Source organism: Chelonoidis abingdonii, chromosome 9 (genome assembly GCF_003597395.2).
Source record: "Chelonoidis abingdonii isolate Lonesome George chromosome 9, CheloAbing_2.0, whole genome shotgun sequence".
In the NCBI taxonomy this organism is placed as follows: Eukaryota; Metazoa; Chordata; order Testudines; family Testudinidae; genus Chelonoidis; species Chelonoidis abingdonii.
The window spans coordinates 66,933,225-66,952,213 of NC_133777.1; the positions used below are offsets into that span (position 1 = coordinate 66,933,225).

Below are 18,989 nucleotides of genomic sequence, written 5' to 3' on the forward strand. Positions count from 1 at the left end.
ATACTTCCTTTTATTTGTTTTAAACCTGCTGCCTATTAATCTTATTTGGTGACCCATAGTTCCTGTGTTATGAGAAGGAGTAAATAACACTTCTTTATTTTTTTCTACACCAGTCATGATTTTATAGACCTCCACTTACTCCTGGGGGCAATCTGCACCACTGCACATGTGCAGAATTTAGATCCCCCTCAAATTTCTTTGCTTCTCCATAGAAAAATGACTTCTGATGGGGAAGTGAAGGGAAGTAGCAAGAGCAATCATGCCGCTCCCCCGCAATGTGGTGCATTGTTTCGGGCACCCAGTGCAGCCATGGCAGAGGTAAATGACCATGGTGGGGTTGTCCTCTGGCATCTGGATCTCTCCCCCCACTGATCCTCACCCCTAGACTCCTTCCCCCCACCAAACAGCCAAATCCCCCTGCTGAGCCCTAATCACCTTTACCTAGACCCCCCACAGAATCCTATTTCCCCCTGCATCTGGAACCCCCCGATGAGCCCCTGTGCATCCAGATCCCCCCTGTACCTGGACCACCACCCCCAAGCCCCTTGTACCCAGATTGCCCCACACAGAACCCTCTTGCCCCACACTTGGATCCCCCACTCTATGCCCGTCCACACTTGGATCTTGCTGGGCTGAGGCTGGCTGCTTCACAGCTGGAGCGAGGGCTAGGACTGGTCATAAGTAGCAGACTCTGTCCCTCTTGCTATCTTAGTGGGCCTGGGGTGTTTCTGTGGCAGCCTGGCCCATGTGTCAGGATCGGGTGCAGCATCACCGCCGAGTCTCAGTTGCTTTATTCTCACTCAGGCCTCTACAGATTCCAACCTTAACCACAGTGTGGAATATTCAGAACTAAAGATCAAATGTGTTTTCCCATTATTGCCCTACATGACCTTGCTGTTGCTGTGTTGAAAATGTATACAACTGTTACAAGAATGCACTTTGTACTGTATGCATGCACTGACTCAGAACACTATTATAGTCAACAGCTATGGAAATTCAGGTCAAATGGGAAGCAGAATTTAACAATATTTCATACGCAGAATAACTTTTTAACTTGAATAACTAATACTGTCTCATTCACAGATTTCTACAAAATTGTGAAATCTTCTGTGTTGGGGTGTAATTCATGTATTCAGATTAGGTCTGATCATTAACTAATGCTGCACCTGACCTGAAACCCCAGAGGCAAACCTCCCAAACTTTGGGGCAGTTTGGATTCGCGGCAAAACTTTGCAGTTGGCCTTTATCTCTAGCATAAGCTGTATCAGAACATGGCTGAACTTAGGGGAAATGTATATTCCAGCTTTGTTGCTCAGGCCTGCTTCTTCCAGAAATGTCTGTCCTACCCATGTAATATGGAGATGGGAACAAATAACTCATTTTTTGGAGCTTATTATGTGGAAACCTAATGTCAGCACTAAAACTACCCTTGAAAATATTACTTATGTAACCTACTCAAATAGCTTGTGTCACGGTAAGGAGTGCAGTATAAAAATGTAGATAACTTCCCATAATCAGACATTTGCACTTATTTTTCAAATGATAATTAAACAGATAATATCAAAATAATTGGTTGGGCAGCTGAGGAGAAGCCTAAACCCACTGAATATGGGATATTCAAATTTGTCAAGGTATAGAATAAGAGGTTAGAGTGCAGTAGTCCAAGGGCAATAACATTTCAGGAAAGCAAACGGAGGAATTTAAATTTTGAATAACTTCTGTGGGAAGGAAATATTTAATTGTGCTGTTGTAAGATTTCACACCCACCACCTCTTCTGATGATTTTAAGTGCAACAGTTTGCAATTCTTTTGTGCAGAAGATAAGAGGGGAAAAAACAGGGTACAGTTAACTCAAAATTGGCTGAGATGCTGTGATGACTTGCTCAGGTCACCCAGAATTGAGAGCCACTGTGATACTACTTTGTCTCAGCAAGAGTGAGCTTGGCTGCTCTAAGTTGTATGTCAGATTCCTGAACCACCAGTTTGGCTGCCTTCCCAGCAAACTCTTCAGAATTCTGCCAGGTAAAACTGAGTGAATCCCACTTCCCAAGTTCCTCAGAGACATCTTTCTGCAGTGTCCAGTCCTTCTTACTGGACACTCAGAAGTTAAGTTTGCTCCCTCCAAAGAGACAAAGCACACAACAGCCTTTTAAGTTATCTGAAGACTTACACTTCACTTTTTAGGAGCAGTGAGATGGCTTTGTAATAAAACAGTAAGTTTTTATTAACAAAGAATATAGGGTTAAGTGATTTCAAATAAGAGTGTAAAAAAAACTTTTGCAGTGATAATCGCGATGACCCATAGAATGTGTGAGGATACTTAACACAGGGAAATAGATTCAATTGGTATAATGGCCCAACCATTCCCAGTCTCTGTTCAAACCTAAAAGTTTTTTTTCTCCTGCAGATGATAGCGTATCTCAATTCATCGGCCTCTTACAGTTGGTATGGCTACTTTCCCCTTTTCATGTTCTCTGTATGTATAAATATCTTCTTGCTGTATGTTTCAGTCTATGCATCCTTAGTCTTAGTTTCAGTCTATGCATCCTTAGTCTCTAAGGTGCCACAAGTACTCCTGTTCTTTTTACAGATACAGACTAACACGCTGCTACTCTGAAATCTGTCAAATAAGAGTGAAAGAGATGAAAAGTTACAGATTAAAACAAAACACGGGCTGTTTTTTTGTGACTAAAACTTAACTTCAGCAAGTTACAATCTTTGTCATAGCAGGTTTCTCATCTGTTGTCAGTTCCCAGAGACTTCAGTGCCCTTAGTTGAAGGATTCAGCTTTCTCAGATTTCAAAAACTCTGGCCTCCTTTGTCCCTCAGCTGATAGATGCCTCAATGGCCTTCTGTTTCCGCTTATATTTCCCAAAGTCCATTGTCTGTTTCAAGTGTCAGGAAGGCTTCCTGGTGGGGTAAAGCCTCCGTCCACTATCATAATTGTTAAATGGTCACCTTCCCCACTTCCTAGTTTGATGGCTTTGTTTACCTTATGTAAATATACTTCCATTTTTTCTGACCTCTCCTTGCTAAGTTTACATTGGAGACACAGTCAAGCAGGTGCAACAATGTTTCTTTGTTTAGGACATGCTGAGTTTATGCATTGCTCGCTGAACGTATTTCCAGCTCTCATCTAATTCTTTATACACCAGACATACTTGCATTATGCAATAATACCAATGACCAGTGTGTTATCAGTTTGCGTGTGATACCTTACGTGACACCTGTTAGATACAGATTATGCCAAGAGTGAGTTTGGGCAATGAGTTTGTCAGGTCTGATGTGAGTTATGTTATGGTGTGCCCTCTGCTGGTTGGCATTTAGGAGCTCTGGGTCACAGGTACTGAACTCCTTTTTAAAAAAAGAAAACCTATCTTCAGCAAGAACAAGAAAGAAAAAACTTGGACAATGAAGGGTAGAGTACGTCCTGTATTAAAGACCATCCCTCCATTTTCAAGCAGAAGGCTCCACTGACAATTTTAGGCAGCATGCCTCATGATGTCATAGTATGGTCCCAAAATAGCTTTCAATTAGATATTTGAAAACTTACAACATAACGTAGATTGTCTAGTTCAGGTTATAGGTATACTAGAGTATAAAGATTTAGCAGATAAGTTTACTACTAACTATAATTTGAAAAATCAAGGGAAAACTGGAATATTACCAGAAGATAGGAGAAAAGCAAGTCACGCCAATCTTCACTGAAAATAAACAAAAATGGTCCTGGCAGTTTCCCTCCTGAAAATCAGGGAACAAATATAGAGTGAGAAATCACTAAACCTTTGAAGAATAAACTCGTGATAAGGTAGCTAGTGTTTCACTGTTATTTTTTTACTCAGAGCTCTGTCCAGGAGGAAGATGGTCAACAGATAATATAAAATGCATAAATCATGCCCATCAATCTAATCTGACCCAGGTAAGGATATATTACCCTCAAATCCTCTTGAATAGTTGCCATATCTTCTTTGAAGGTTATAAATCATCTTCCTTAAGATGCTGTCATTCTAACAACAGGGAAAAAAACTAAACAACGCTCTGCTCTGCTGCCTAAAAAGCCTGTTACTCTTAATTTTTAACACAAAGAGCTTTAAATAGGTGCCCCTGAAATGTACAGTTGCTTGATTCAAATCCATCTTGTCCTGGAAACCTGATCTTTCTGGGTTATAAGCTTGAAGTTTGACCTCTAAGATTTTTGTGACTGGGGTAAACTAGTCCTCTGCAATATTAAATACTTATAGAGATGATGTAAATAACTTAAGTGGATTTTTTAAATTATTACTGTCATCCAGCAATCGAAGAAAATTTACTAACCAGTGTTATGCATGTGTGGAGGCCTTCTGCAGATGTTGTGTTTTGCACTAGACCAGTCTTCATTAGGGAACTGAGCTTAAGCCTGAAGCATAGTTGTTATTGATTTTCAACCCTCTGTTCCTTTAAGTGTTCGAAAGTCTGTGCTAACTGCATGGATTTTAATCTCCTTTCTCCTTATTGAGGTGTTAATGGCTTCTAACTTGAGTTCCATTCTGCTGCTGGCCATATATAACTTTAGTGATATTTCTCCAGAATGAATTTCCAAAGCTTGTCTACACTTACCGGGGAATCGATGCATGGTGATTGATGCATTGGCGGTCGATTTAGCGGGTCTAGTGAAGACCCGCTAAATCAACCGCAGCTCACTCTCCCACCAACTCCTGTACTCTACTTGAATGAGAAGTGCAAGGGGTAGGGTGACCATCCATTCCATTTTTAATGGGACGGTCCCATATTTAAGCCCTATTGCAGGTGTCCCACCTTTTTTTAAAAACGGGTAAGTTGTCCCATATTTTCCGCTCTTCCTGCTGGTCAGTCAATGGTCAGTCAGCGCCGCCTCCGCCATGTGTTGCTTGTGGCTGGCAAGTGAGTGCAGGCAGGTGGTGGCTCGTCAGTGAGAGCACGTGGTGGCTTCAGGCCAGGTGGAGGGACAGGAAGATGACACGTCAGGTAGGATGAGACCCATGTGTGAGGGGCTAGGGGTGTGTGTCACCCTTTGCCATGTGAAACCTTAAGCAGGGGTTCTCAGTTGGGGTCTGCAAGTGCCTTCAGGGGGGTCACTGGGCGCTGATGCTGAAACCCAGAGCCTGAGCCCCAGCACCACCCGTGGAGCTGCAACCCCTGATCCCTGGCACCTTCCACGGGGCTGAAGTTGGAGCCGCAGGAGAGGGAGATTAAAACCCTGATTCCCAGTGCTCACCACAGGGCTGGAGCCAGAGCCAGAGGGTGGACTGAAGCCCTGATTCATACCGCCTGCCGCGAGTCGGAATGCCTGAACCCTAGCAACCTCTGTGAGGCTGAATGCAGGAACTGTGGGGCTGAATCTTGGATCTCTGGTGCTCTCCATGGGGCAGAAGCCCTCTGAGCCCATGGGCAGCGTTGGGAGGCACCGGGACTGTTGCCACCCCAAACTGCAGTGCACATGAAGGGGTATCGCAGGGCAGCTCCACACCCCGCACTCCTTTCTCTGTCCTCGGGCCAGTTCGGAGGTGGGAAGCTGCAGCCGGGCAGTGCGGGGCAACTGCTTCTCTGGCTAGTAACATGGAGCAGGCAGCCATGGTGTTCCCTCCTCTCCTGGTGGCTGCTCCTCAGCTCCCAGCCCCGTTTTTCTCATGCAGCCGGTAAGAGCTGTAGGGATGGGGCTGGCAGAGCCCTCAGGGAACAGGGACTGCTCCCTGCACCCTGAGCTACCCCCTGCCCGCATACAGCCCCTAACTACCCCCTCACTTCACCCTGAGCTACCCCCTTGCCTGTCCTCAGTCCCTAGCTATCCCCGTCCCTGTACCTTGAGCTACCCCTTGCCCACACACAGCACCCAGCTGCCCTCTCCCTGCACCCTGAGCTGTTATCAAACTTTGAGCTGAACTGTCCCGTTCCCCCCCCACCCCCAGCTGAGTTATAACTTTTGGTTCTTCTTCGGGTGCTTGTTCATGTCCATTCCAATTAGGTGTATGCACATTGCATGCATGGACATTGGAAACTTTTATCCCTTAACAGCTCCTGTCAGGATGACAGGGGAGCCTCCTAGATTGGTGCCCTAAAGGTGGTGTATATAATATCCTGCTGGCCCGACCCCCGCACCCTTCAGTTTCTTCTTACTGCTCTCCTGCTTGCGAGTGATCCCTTGGCAATTTAGTCTTTCTAGTTAGAGTTGTTCTTAGATAGTTTTTAGTTACAGGTGTCTGGGAGTTAGTTCCAGCACCAGCCTTGGGCTGCGGGGAATGCTGCAAGCCCAAGCATTTAAAGCTTGCGCCACTTGCCACAAGCCTATGTCCACCAACGACGCCCATGACTTGTTGTCTGGGGGAAGCGCATCAAGCTGAGCACTGCAAAAGCTGCAAGGCTTTCAAGCCACGAAGAAAGAAAGAGACTTTTGTCTTAAGCAGCTGCTCATGGAGGCCGCGTTGCAACCAGCTGCCCCAGACCGCCCAGTGCCGGGCCTGAGCTCCTCGGTGTTCCAGACTGAGGCTCAGGCCCATACAAACGTGGCTTGCAGCATGTTACCACCTATCCTGAGTGTGCAACTCGGCACTTCAGGCACTGGAAATCACAGGCACCAAAACAGGCCGACCAGCTGGCTTGAGCCCTGCTGACCCCTGCTCCCCAAACTAGAAGTCATACTACGCATATGCCTGAGTCCGTCCCTCCCTCCCCCTCAGAACCCTGAGGTCCCCCTTTCCCTGCTGGGCTCTGGAGATTTTATAGCGTGTGTGTGTGTGGGGCCTACTGCATCATTCTTATTGATTGCTGTTGAATACGAGCAACTTTACAAGGTGTCCTGTATTCCGCACAGGGAAATGTGGTCACCCTAGCATAGTGTGGACCCCATGGTAAGATAATCTAAGTACATCAACTTCAGCTACGTTATTCACGTAGCTGAAGTTGTGTAACTTAGATTGATCTCCCCCCAAAGTATAGACAAGGCCATTATTATTATAGTCTCTCACGTTCTCAGTAGGTGACACATCCCCTCTGTGGTAACTCAGCTGTAAAGCTCAGAGGCTTCTGCTGCAAGCCTGCAGGCATAGGAGCTTTCTAGTCAGGTCATGAGCCATAAAAGTTAGTCAGCACCTGCTAGATGTACTGTATAAATAACTTCACTTTTCCTTTTTGCTCCTTGTCAACACAAAATGTCCCAAGGTAACCAATTACATTTAGAAATAGTTTTATCCTTGTTTTGTTCCAATGAAGCACCACCAGCAGGTCAAGCCCAAATCCCAACAGTAAATACACAGCTGCCCAACTTGGAATGGGGAAGGGTGTGTGAGAGAGAGGAGTTTCCAGTTGCCTGAAAGCAATGAATTATATCAAACAATTCTTCAACCTCCACCACCACTGATCAGTGCACAAAGAATTTACATTCCATAGCAGCACAGAATAATTAATCCTGACACATCCAGAGATGAGCAAGAAACGTAATATAAAACAGCCACAACTCCTAAGGCACAGTCTTCTTCTTTTCTAGCTTAAATCACCGCTGGAGCTCCTTTGCACTCACCTTACTCCAAAACAACTTATTTTGTAATAGTTCATCCTTTCTTTGGACTTAATCCTCAATGAGGACAAATACTTCTGATAAATTAAAAGAGACAAGTTATACTGTGTGAAGAAAGCTTTCTGCTAATTTTTAATGACGTACTGAGGCACTGAACACCATGTTTAACTTCAAATAAACTCATGTAGCACATTTATTTTACTACGCAAACAACCGCTCTATTTTTTCATTAAACTTTTTTTTTAAACACAGAAATAATACTTTAATATGCTATAACAGATCTTCTACAAACCTTTACTCGTGTGTAGGCCTTCTGGCTTCAAGGGCGAATTGAATGGCTAAGAATTTTCAAATCAGGCCCTATGTTAGTGCAGTGCGATGATGAAATGTTTAAAGGCACAAAAGACTGGGAATTCAAAGTTACAGTTCTCTCAGCTGCTGAAATGCAGCCACATTAGACATACATGTATTTTTGGCATAAAAGTTAATGTCATATAAAGTAACACAATAAACATGTTATAACTACAAGAGAGGCCTGAGTTACTCTTCCAGTAGGAACTGTAACCGACTTTCCTGATTTTGGTACACTTAAAACCTCACCAATAATACATTTTTCACTTTATTTATGTTATATTTCGAAGCTCTGTTATGGTTTATTCTGATTAGTGTGAGAGACAAGGTAAGATTCTTTCCCTTGAGAGTGCTATCAGAAGGTGGTGATTCGACATATTGCAAAACCAACTCATCCTTATGGATTTATGGCTATCAGCTGCAGAAAACCAGCAAACAGGTATTTCTCCTTTGTGCTGCCTTTTTTTTTTTCTTTTAAAGTTATACACAATCGCACAGGAGAGTAAAAAATATTTTCTTACCTGAGCTGCAAAGAGATGCATAATAAGAGAAGAAGCTTCAGCACTGACAAAGAAACTAGCTTCCTTTGTCTTTCCTCCCTCCCTCCCACTCTTAGGCTACGTCTTCACTACCCACCGTATCGGCGGGTAGCAATCGATTGCTCGGGGATCGATATATCGCGTCTCATCTAGACGTGATATATCAATCCCCGAACACGCTTATATCAATTCCGGAACTCCACCAAGCCGAGCAGAGTTGCGGAATCAACAGGGGGAGTTGCGGACGTCGATCCCGCGCCATGAGGACGGTGAGTAATTCGATCTTAGATACTTCGACTTCAGCTACGTTATTCACGTAGCTGAAGTTGTGTATCTAAGATCGATTTTCCCCTGTAGTGTAGACCAGCCCTTAGTTATACTCATGTTGTGTCTTGACTTATATGAAATAGTGAGCAGTTCAGGACAGGGACTGTCCTACTCTGTGTTTATCCAGTGCCTAGAATGTGGGGCCCCATAGCTATCACTGTAATGCAAATAAATAATAAGGAACTAACTGAGGAATAAAAGCAAAACACAAAGGTGTTTTCCCTTTTTCACTGATTCACATAAATGGAATATAGACTGAAGAAGAAATCCTTGTGGTACTCCTATGAGACAAAAGTATGAAAGTTACTTTTGTCACAGAGATTTGACCCAAGTAAAAGCCATTTAATTAATGTATATTGTACATTTAAAACCATGTCAAGGTGTTAAATTTTTAGTGTCCTTTAATATATGCCTGGGGTGTTTTTGTTTGAAAGTATTAGGATATAACTGAGAAATGTTGAACTCGCCCATGTATGTCATGAAGACTTCTGACAGGATATCTCATGGCTCTTTCTACTGCAGTAAGCTGAGCTGATCTAATCTATAATTCTTTCCTAGTGGATTGTGGGAGAACTTGTCTGTGCTTCTGAGTACTGGAGGACAATCAGTGCTCAAGTGGTTAAACTGAGTCCACATTACAAAGTGCGTGGATTAACAGCCAGAGTGAATACAGCACTTGGGGGGCTGAGTCAGCTAGCCTGAGTAGAACGCACCACTAAATGTGGATGAGAGGGTTTTGTGAGTGGGCAGAAAGGGGAATAGGGGCAACACTTGAGTTAATTCTGCTGTGAAGAAATAGCTTTATAATTCTTTTAATAGCAATTTACATTTTTGTTCAAATGTAATGTTTTCTGCATCTCAAATTGAAGGCAAACATTTCCACATATGCTTAACCTTATGTATGTAAGTCAGGGGTGGGCAAACTTTTGGGACTGAGGGTGACATCTGGGTATGGAAATTGTATGGCGGGCCATGAATGCTCATGAAATTGGGGGTTGGGATACGGATGGGGGTGAGGGCTCTGGCTCGGGGTGCAGGCTCTGGGGTGGGGCTGGGGATGAGGAGTTGGGGGAGTAGGAGGGTGCTCTGGGCTGGGACCGAGGGGTTTGAGGGCAACAGGGGGATTAGAGCTGGGGTAGGGGGTTAGGGTATGGGGGAGGGTCAGGGCTTCAGGCTCCGGGCGGTGCTTACCTCAAGCAGCTCCCAGAAGCAGTGGCATGTCTCCCATCTGGCTTCAACGCGGAGGTGCAGCCAGCTGCCCCTGCAGCTCCCATTGTCCTCAGTTCCTGGCCAATGGGAGCTGCAGGGGTGGCACCTGGGGTGCGGGCAGCCTGTGGAGCCCCTTGGCTGCCCCATGTGAAGGAGCCAGAGAGCGGACATGCCGCTGCTTCCAGGAGCTGTGCGGAGTGGGGCAAGCCCCCGACCCCGCTCCCTGGCTGAAGCGCCTGAGCGGGACAAGCCCTAGACCCCTCTCCCCAGCAGGAGCTTGAGGGTTGGATTAAAATATATGGAGGGCCAGATGCTGACCCCAGGCCATAGTCTGCCCACCCCTGATGTAAATAGTCCCATTGCTTAGACTTAAACGCGTGTTAAGTGTTTCAAAGATTGGTGTCTAAATCAGTAGTATGTGACTTTTTTAAATAGATATTTAGACATGCTAGTTAACTTTAAATATTCATAATTTCCTCTACACTGTCATTAACAATCTCATAGCTATTATAATCTGTTTCTCAAATATACATCTCTGAAACACTGGATTTTCAAAACCAACCCTTTGCTCGTACACTAATTATGTTTGCTGTCTTAAAGCATGTTTGTTAGTGCAAGATAGAGATTGCTGAATCCTTGAGACCTCCTGAAAACAAGGTGTGTATCTCTCGAGTCAATTGGTATCAATATGAATGAAATAGTTAATTAGGAGTTTTAAAACTGTGTAACAGCCAATATACTTTGAGGGTGAAACCTGGCTCCATTGAAGTCAACTTGCCATATACTAACTTGCTGAAATATTCTATGTTTGATCCATAAGGACATGTGTGTTTTGTGGAAAATATGAGAAAAATCTCTTTTAAAACCCTGCCTCAATTCCAGGAATAGGAGGAAACCCTAGGAATGGAAAAAAGTCCTGGGTCATGCGATTTTTGCTGCATTCTGTAATATTCTACACATTCTAAATTTTCACTTTGAAAAATCAAGCTTGTCTTTTTTCTGTTGTGAAGCTGCAACTGTCATGATGTGAAAAGATGTGTTGCTACCTTGTTAATGAACCAACCTTGTGCAAAAAAAACAACAACAAAAGAAACCTGTAGCTGGGCAAACAACACTGGCAACAAATCTGAGAATTCCCAAGTCCCACCCACTAACCAATATGGCAAGCACTTTAAGGTATAATTAAACTATAATGTGGCAGATTCTTACCTAGTGTAAATCAGTGTAACTTCACTAACTTCAATGGAGCTATGCTGACTTACACCAGTTAAGGTTCTGGCCCAATGTACCTACCTAATAAAGTTATAGGTATAGAATAACTCTAGCAACTGTTCCTCTTCTTGGCCCCCGGAGTAGGGCCTTTTCCTGAAAAAGGGATATGGTCGGAGTGTCTTACTGTAATATCCCCAATCCCCAGCCACTGTAATAGCTCTTTGGGGACAGTGAATAGTTATGTGTAAGTTCTATTCTATGAATAGCAGGGTTGGAAGGGATTTCAGGAGGTCATCTAGTCCAACCCCCTGCACAAAGCTGGACCAATCCTCAGCTAAATCATCCCAACCAGGGCTTTGTCAAGCTTGAACTTAAAAACCTCTAAGGAAGGAGATTCCTCTCACCTCTCTAGGTAACCTATTCCAGGGCTTCACCACCCTCCTAGTGAAAAAGTGTTTCCTAATATCCAATCTAAACCTCCCCCACTGCAACTTGAGACCATGACTCCTTGTTCTGTCATCTGCTACCACTGAAAACAGTCTAGATCCATCCTCCTTGGAACCCCCTTTCAGGTAGTTGAAAGCAGCTATCAAATCCTCCTTCATTCTTCTCTTCTGCAGACTAAATAATCCCACTTCCCTCAGCCTCACCTCATAAATCATGTGCTCCAGCCTCCTAATCATTTTTGTTGCCCTCCGCTGGACTCTTTCCAATTTTTCCACATCCTTCTTGTAATGTGGGGCCCAAAACTGGACGCAGTATGCCAGAGGCCTCACCAATGTCAAACAGAGGGGAATGATTACGTCTCTCGATCTGCTGGTAATGCTCCTACTTTTACAGCTCAAAATGCCGTTAGCCTTCTTGGCAACAAGGGCACACTGTTGACTCATATTCAGCTTCTCATCCGCTGTAACCCCTAGGTCCTTTTCTGCAGAACTGCTGCCTAACCACTTGGTCCCTCGTCTGTAGCAGTGCATGGTATTCTTCCGTCCTAAGTGCAGGACTCTTTAGAGGAATCTTTCCAATATATCACTATTGGAAGATAAAATGTTGTTCACAGACACTTCTTTGAAAAAGGTTCAAAGTAACTGAAGTGAATTACAGTGGAAATAGTCGGACTCTGAATTAGCTGAAGATCACAGAATGATCCTTCTATGTGTGTATCTATCTAGAAACTAAGCCATGTGCCCTATAAAAACCATATTGTAAAGTGACTAACCTATAAAATGAGAGAGACAAATATGTGCTTGGGGGAGAAGGCTTGGAAACTCCACCTTGTTAACTAAATGAGGTTTGTTAATTACCCTTTTCTGCCATCAATGACTCTAATATGGGGAAAAAATGTTTCTACACAGAATCTATTTGACCTTGGTTGGTGTATTAACCTGATTTCCTTATCAGTCAGCAATTGTATTTGGCTTAACTGCTTGCATACCAGCACATACTTTCAACAACTTGAAATGTACATCCATTGGATCACTAAGTATAACTGGTCATGCATCCAAAACCAGACTTCCCCATGAATTGCCCACTTCTTTTATTGTAAGAAGGAATTTCCATTTGTCTTCCAATGGGAAACTCAGTATTTCTTCTGCATGCTAATGAGAGCAGTTAAGCAACTTTTTCCAAATATTGTATGCTTGCTCTGTTACTGATTATATTGCATTACTGGGACAAGGAGCATTCTTAAAGAGCCTCCTTATTATCTCTTAGCACTTGTTATTGCAATGAGATCAAGTTACAACTGGTTTAGTGAGATGTAAATCCTAGTAGGTGTGAGATTCCTAAATCTATGGCAAGTATTAGATCACTGTGATACTATATTTCAGCTTTGCTAGTAGCTGTGGTAAATTCCAAAATAAACAATTGCCCAGAATAAACAGTCAGTGAGAGGTTGTTCGTTTGCTTTTCAAATGTAAGAATGAGATAAAAAAGACCTTAATTTAAAGGAATAAAGCATCTCTTTTAATTTAATGATAAGAGTAGACTGCATCAGCTAAAGGATGTGGAATTTAGTGGAATATAAAATGACGTTTAGTTAGTTTCCCTTTATTCACAGGTGACAGCTGACGATGGACATCTCATGTGGAAGAAGAAATGATGTCTAAAATTAACGAGCATTGTGGTTGGAAAGCCATTAACCCTTAATTAGAACTAGTAAATGTGTAACCTTCTAAGGCATTCTGAAGTTTACTTTAATGCCTGAAAATGTATTTCTCCTCACCACCTGCATCTAAAAAAGAAGTCTGAGTATCAGGGATAAAAATAAAAGATTTCATATATGATCTATGAACAATTGACTCTTTCTAGGTGACTAACTCTACTGATTTCTGAGCTATCCTGCTTGTAAACTCAAAGGATTAAAGGGAGCAAGGTACTTCCTTGCGCCTCATACCATCTGTTCCATGGCATGGGGAGTAGCAGGCTCTGCGGAGACACTATTCCCCTACCTCCCACAAACAGATGACCCTGCTTCCCTGGAGCAATGGTGAAACAGAAAGGGGGACTGGCTCCTTTAGTTACAATCTCCCTCCCAGGCTGCTCCAGCAGTGGCTGCCCTGTCTTGCTCTCGGCTAATCACAAACTGTTTAACTAGCAAAGGGCTAGATTGTCAATCTAATTGCAGCTTTTCAGAATCAGTAGAAAAAAGATGTGGTTTATTCCTGGCCTCAAGATATGTTCTCCTAAAATGATAGCTTGTAAAGGAATGTCTCAATCAATGTTCTAGTTTGGCCTCCAGCTACATACCTCTTCCTTCTTTTGGCTTTACAGCACATTGAAATACCTGTACCTTCTGCAGAGAGAGAAGACTGTATTGTCTTCAAGTCAGGATGAGATGCCAGTCTCCTGGGCTAAAGCTGTTTAGATTTGTTAGGCTGACTTTAAAGTGGGAGGACAAAGGCAGTGCATTCGTTTATATTAAATACTCTCTGGCTAATGAAGTGATAATGTGGAAAAGAGCAAGGAGTAAATAAACGGATGTGCATAGATTAAGGGCCTGATTTTCAGAGGTGCTGAACTCCCTGAGCCTCTTTTGCATTTAGATGGAGTTGAGGATTTCAGCATTTTAAATCAAGCACCAAGAGTCTATGTTCCACTGCGATAAGCATGGGAAATAAGCCAGACTAGCCCCAAATGATACTTTATGAAGAGGAGTGTGACCTAACCGTCATAAGCAAAACTTGGTAACCTTGACTGGTACAACCTGTGGAGATGAGAGAGAGAGATATGAAGAGGAGGAGGAGGAGACAGAATAGAGGCACTCTGTGTCAAAAGTACTTACAGCATTGGTGGGAATCCCACATTAGTGGGAATTCCACATTCTTGCTGCTTTTCCCCATGGAAAGCCCTTGAAATTCCTCTGGAAGATTGCCTCTGCTGCTACCCTTTGTGCTTTCTCACCCAGCATATTGGTTACGATAAAATGGACACCATTCTTGTCAGTGTTACCCACTAAAGAGCGGAGGTGGTGCAATCTTCCATTTCTTGTATTCAGATCTGTTGCAACTTGCTACCAGTTCTTGGTGCAGCACTGTGTGCTAGCTTGGCATGTAGGAATGAGTGATGTTCTAAAGTGGCTTGCCCACAGAGAGGATCAGACCTACTGCTCCTGTTAATAGTTGATTATCCTTCAGTTCAACCTGCAAAGATGTGTGACTTGGAAGCTGAAGGACCAGGATGTTAGTTCCAGCTCTCTGTGTGACTGTTACAGAAATCTGTCTGTTGCTTGCAGCCCCTGGATTTGTCACAACACTATCCACTGCTAATCTCACAGATATCTGTCTCTGTTACTGGAACTTTAAATGGAAAAATCATTACCTTCCTACAAGAGTGTCAGTGCTGGGAAATATCTGCAGATCAGTTCCATGTAATTACATCAGAGCTTGTTTCTCATGGAATATGAATCAGTTTTCTGAAAAAGTATTTTGATTTGTGTTTTCTGCTACATTTAGGTACTTAAGTGTTTAAAGTCCAAATCTTCTATCCTTACTCATGCTGAGTTGCACTGATTTGAATGTACCACACACTGTACATAAAGGTGGCAAAATCTGGTCCTCGGCTAGCTGCAACTCAGTCTGAGATTCCCCTCCTCCCCCTACTGCTGTAATAACTTCAGTGTTTTTGCATTGGGCCTAGTAAATCAATTTTGCTCTTGACACTGTGATTTGCCTCCAGACTGCTTTTTGTCACTGGAAGAAAAGTACTGCAAATGTGTGGATTAGGTAAGAGTCAGTAGTTAACAAAACAGTAATGTCAGAAATTTGTTTTTGGAGAGTGAGGTTTTGCTAGACCATTAATATTTGTTATGTTCAGGGCAGCAGGATTAATTTTTTAACTGAAAACACCCTTTTTGCTATCTTCTGGAAACAAACTGCAGATATTCCAGTTTGAGATTTGTTACAGAGGATTTACCATGAAATCTATAATGAAATTCTGCTATATTTTAAATTAATGGTATAGATTCCAAAGTGTGTTAGTTTTATTTTTTGTCTCTAAGACAAGATTCCTGCCCTGAGGAGTTTACAACACAAATGGGACAGGGCTTATTACTGACAAAAGCTCTCAGTTCCAACTATACATTTTTCTGCAAATTTTGTCCAACACATGTGACATACACTTAACATGGTGTTAATGACGAACTCTCTCCCTTATCCAAGCATATGGGTGTAACCTGCAGGGAAAGCTTCAGTGATTACTAGATTTTTTTTAAACATAATTTAAATAAGTTGAATACCATAGCTCACTTTTGAAATACATCAACTGTACTGTGTTTTATGAACTTCTGGGTGCATATTAGTGACCGGTTTTTATGGAGGCACTTGAATCAACATTGAGAAACACAGCAGTTAGGGCATGATTCTTTGATGTACTGACCACTTCCTTGAGGTGCTAAACACCCTCATATCTCAGCAACTTCAATAGAGTTGAGAACAGCTACTTTCTGCATGCCACTGATACTTCAAGGCATCAGCCCATAAACTTCTCACCTATTCCCCAAAGCTAGTACTGTTTTTGCATGAAAAATCTTAAATATTTTAAGAGATAGGCATTGTAGGCCCCCAGCAGGAACGGAGTTAAGTGACTTGCCTTTGAATAATATGGTTCCAGCTAAACTTGTTTCTAACAAACTTTAAGAGGGGCCTACTGTTGCCATGTTGAAGAACTGGCAAATCCCTGTGCTAGCTTTAAAAGCTTCTTTTTAGTTTTAAAATGCTTCTTTGAGACCCAGCTATCCTGTATTGGGTAAGTTAAGTTCTAAGGCTGATGCAAGACCTTTCCTCACTCCAGCAGTTGAGAGCTAGCCTCTCAGTCCTTGCTCCTAGGGAAACATGGGACCTGAAATCTGATCTTTCCAAGAGCAGAGTAAGGAACAAGCCTGCTGGACTGTCTCTGTAGGTTTTTTCCCCCAATGAGAGAGCTCCCTACAGCTGGCTTTAGGCACCTGCACTAACCAGGGGAACTTCTGCAGGCCAAGCAATGTCAATTCTGGGGGATGGAACAGCTGATCTGTTAAGTATCTCTTATTCGGTTATGATTCATCCCATACACAGCAGCGAATGTGAACGACACACTCAGATCAACATGCCACAGTCAGATGCTGGGATCTGTCCTCTCTGCTGCAAAACCCCTCTTGGTAGTGAAGATAAGAGGTGGGCTACGATCCTCCATTTTATGCCAATTCTTTGTGACCCTCGCTGTAAGGGCCACGCCACCCCAGCCCTTGAGCTGGGCAGAGGCGGCTGCCTGGGGACATCTCCTGCTGTCTCCGCGGCGCGCACAGAACAACATTTTCCGTCTTGGAGCCCGAGGCGCGTCTTTCAAATGACCCCCAGTCTAGTCCCAAAGCCCGCGGTGCCCAGTGGAAACTAGCGACGTTGGCTGCGAGCGCCAGGTCACGCGGCAGGGCAGCATCCCAGCGGCGCAGATTTGCTGCAGCAGCGTTTCCCTCATGGTGGGTCTTTGTCCCTCAGGTGACCCTGGCCCGAGCCGACCTTAGCCCCGCGGCCCGGGCAGGGGGTGCAGTGCGGAGAGGAAGGGGAGAGCCGAGGGGGCGCGAAGAGACGTGGGGGGGACCAGCGGCACCTCATGCGCAGGGCGGGCGGGAGGCCGGCGTCCCCCCCGTGCGTCTCCCTCCCCCCCGGGGGCGGTGCGCGCTGACGCGGCAGCGCTGCTGCCCTCGGCCGAGGGGAGTCGCACAATTATGAGAAGGAGCCGCCGGGCCAAGACCGCCGCCGCCAGCGTTGGGTCCCGGAGCAGAGCCGAGCTCGAGCCGCCTTGCTCTCCTCCTCGTCCCTGGAGCGCTGTCCTCTCCCGGCTCCTCCCTGCCCAGCGCCCCGCAGCCGCCGAGCTCAGCCCCGATAGATGGAGACAGGCCCCGCCACCGCCGAAGCACGAGCAGGAGCAGCCCGGTCCAAGGAGAGCCAGAGCCGGCGCCGAGACCCAGCCCGACCCTGAGGAGAATGGTGAGGGCGGGGGGCTGGGCTTGTCCCGACTCGGCTTTGGGAATCGCGGTGGGCCCAGCGGCTTGGGGCGAACAGGTCCCCGCCGGCTTGGCGTGAACCGGTCCTAGCCGGCTGCTCCGAGCCCGAGCCGGCCAGGGCCGCTCCCGCCCGTCCCTTGGCGGAGCCGGGCACGGGGCTAGCCCATGGCTCCCGGGGCCGTTCAGTAGGGGGGGAGGGGTATTGACGCCTCACAACGCGCTGTCAGATGCGCGCTAGCGACGCGGGGGAGCGGGCTCAGGTGTTTCCGTCGTGATGCGCCCGGGTGTCAGCTCGCCCTGCGGGGCGCACAGCTCTCCGAGAGGTGACTGCACCTTCCCTGGAGCTGATCGTGTCTCTCTTAACCCTGCACCCTTCTGGGCTGCCCTGCGCCCTCCAACAGAGCGAGTTTGGTGTCAGAATAACCCTCGGCTGCTTTTCAGTATTTGTGTTGTCTCGTTAGCCTCTCTCGGGACTAAGTAATCCAGGTGGCGTCATACTTTAGATAGGCAAGAGCTTGTCATGGCACAGTATTTTTCGGCATTTATCGTATGTAGGCTTGGAAGGCTTTGATTTTTACCAGTAAGCGTCAATTTCACTATACCCCCACAAACCAGTGAAAAACATTTTCATCAATAGTAATCAAAAGAAAAATGTTGCTTGAAATCATCTTAGAGTTTGATTTGTATATTTTAACATGGGATGTTGACAGTTTGTGTTTGTAAAGGTTCTAAAGCTTTAACTTCTTAAATCTTAACATCTACTGTCATTAAATAATTATTTTCTGCCTCCCCCCCCGTTTGTTGCAACTGTGAAAACTTAAATAGCTATAAATTGAAAAAAAATACTTAAAACGCATAATTTTGCACAACTGAAAATTTTAATAAAAAAGCTTAAACATAAACATTGATGATGTCTGTCAAAATTATAAGAAATGCTTTCTGCCAAGCCTAATCATGTGTTCCTCTTGATATAAGTCAACATTGTATTATTGCTGCATACCATACTAAGAATTTGAATCTTGGGTCTATCAGTTCAACCCCCTTTCTCTTTTGCTTAAACTGCTTGTTTTGGATCTTGTTTCTATTCAAGAATATTACTTCATTGTGACACACAATCTTTAATAATGTACCCCTTTAATCATTTACCTAGTTAATCAGAGTTATTTTGTACACAGCTATATCTTTCTGAGGCTTAACCATTCTTCCATTTTAATTTTTCCTCCCTATTTAATTCTTACATGTCATAACTTTATGTAAATAATAAAAAATACAGGGCTTTATATTAGGACCTGCACTCTAGTAAGATATTGCTACTTACAGCTTTCTGCAAAGAATACACAAT

At 44.4% G+C, this 18,989-nt stretch overlaps 1 protein-coding gene and 1 long non-coding RNA gene across 9 annotated transcripts in view; both read left to right on the forward strand.

Annotated features, from left to right (window-relative positions):
- The first annotated feature begins 2,149 nt into the window (after positions 1–2,149).
- On the forward strand, positions 2,150–14,613 carry LOC142047328 (uncharacterized). Of its 2 annotated transcripts, none has more exons than XR_012656563.1 (3): positions 2,150–2,213; positions 10,837–11,130; positions 13,226–14,613. It is a non-coding gene; the product is annotated as an uncharacterized LOC142047328 (long non-coding RNA). The 2 variants fall into 2 exon arrangements; XR_012656562.1 differs by lacking the exon at positions 2,150–2,213 and adding an exon at positions 10,548–10,611.
- A 2,348-nt stretch (positions 14,614–16,961) lies between these two features.
- Positions 16,962–18,989, forward strand: part of TRPM7 (transient receptor potential cation channel subfamily M member 7) — a 146,286-nt gene continuing 144,258 nt past the window's right edge. For 4 of the 7 annotated variants that reach the window (XR_012656560.1, XR_012656561.1, XM_075069661.1 and 1 more), the window contains exon 1: positions 17,542–17,630. Coding sequence is in view for 2 of the 7 variants with exons in the window: in XM_032790608.2 (XP_032646499.1) it covers positions 17,117–17,119 (3 nt within the window). In the remaining 5 variants the exon portion in view is untranslated. Of the gene's footprint in view, positions 17,120–17,382; positions 17,631–18,989 lie in introns of those variants that run through there. The other 3 variants (XM_075069662.1, XM_032790608.2, XM_032790607.2) reach the window with 2 other exon arrangements.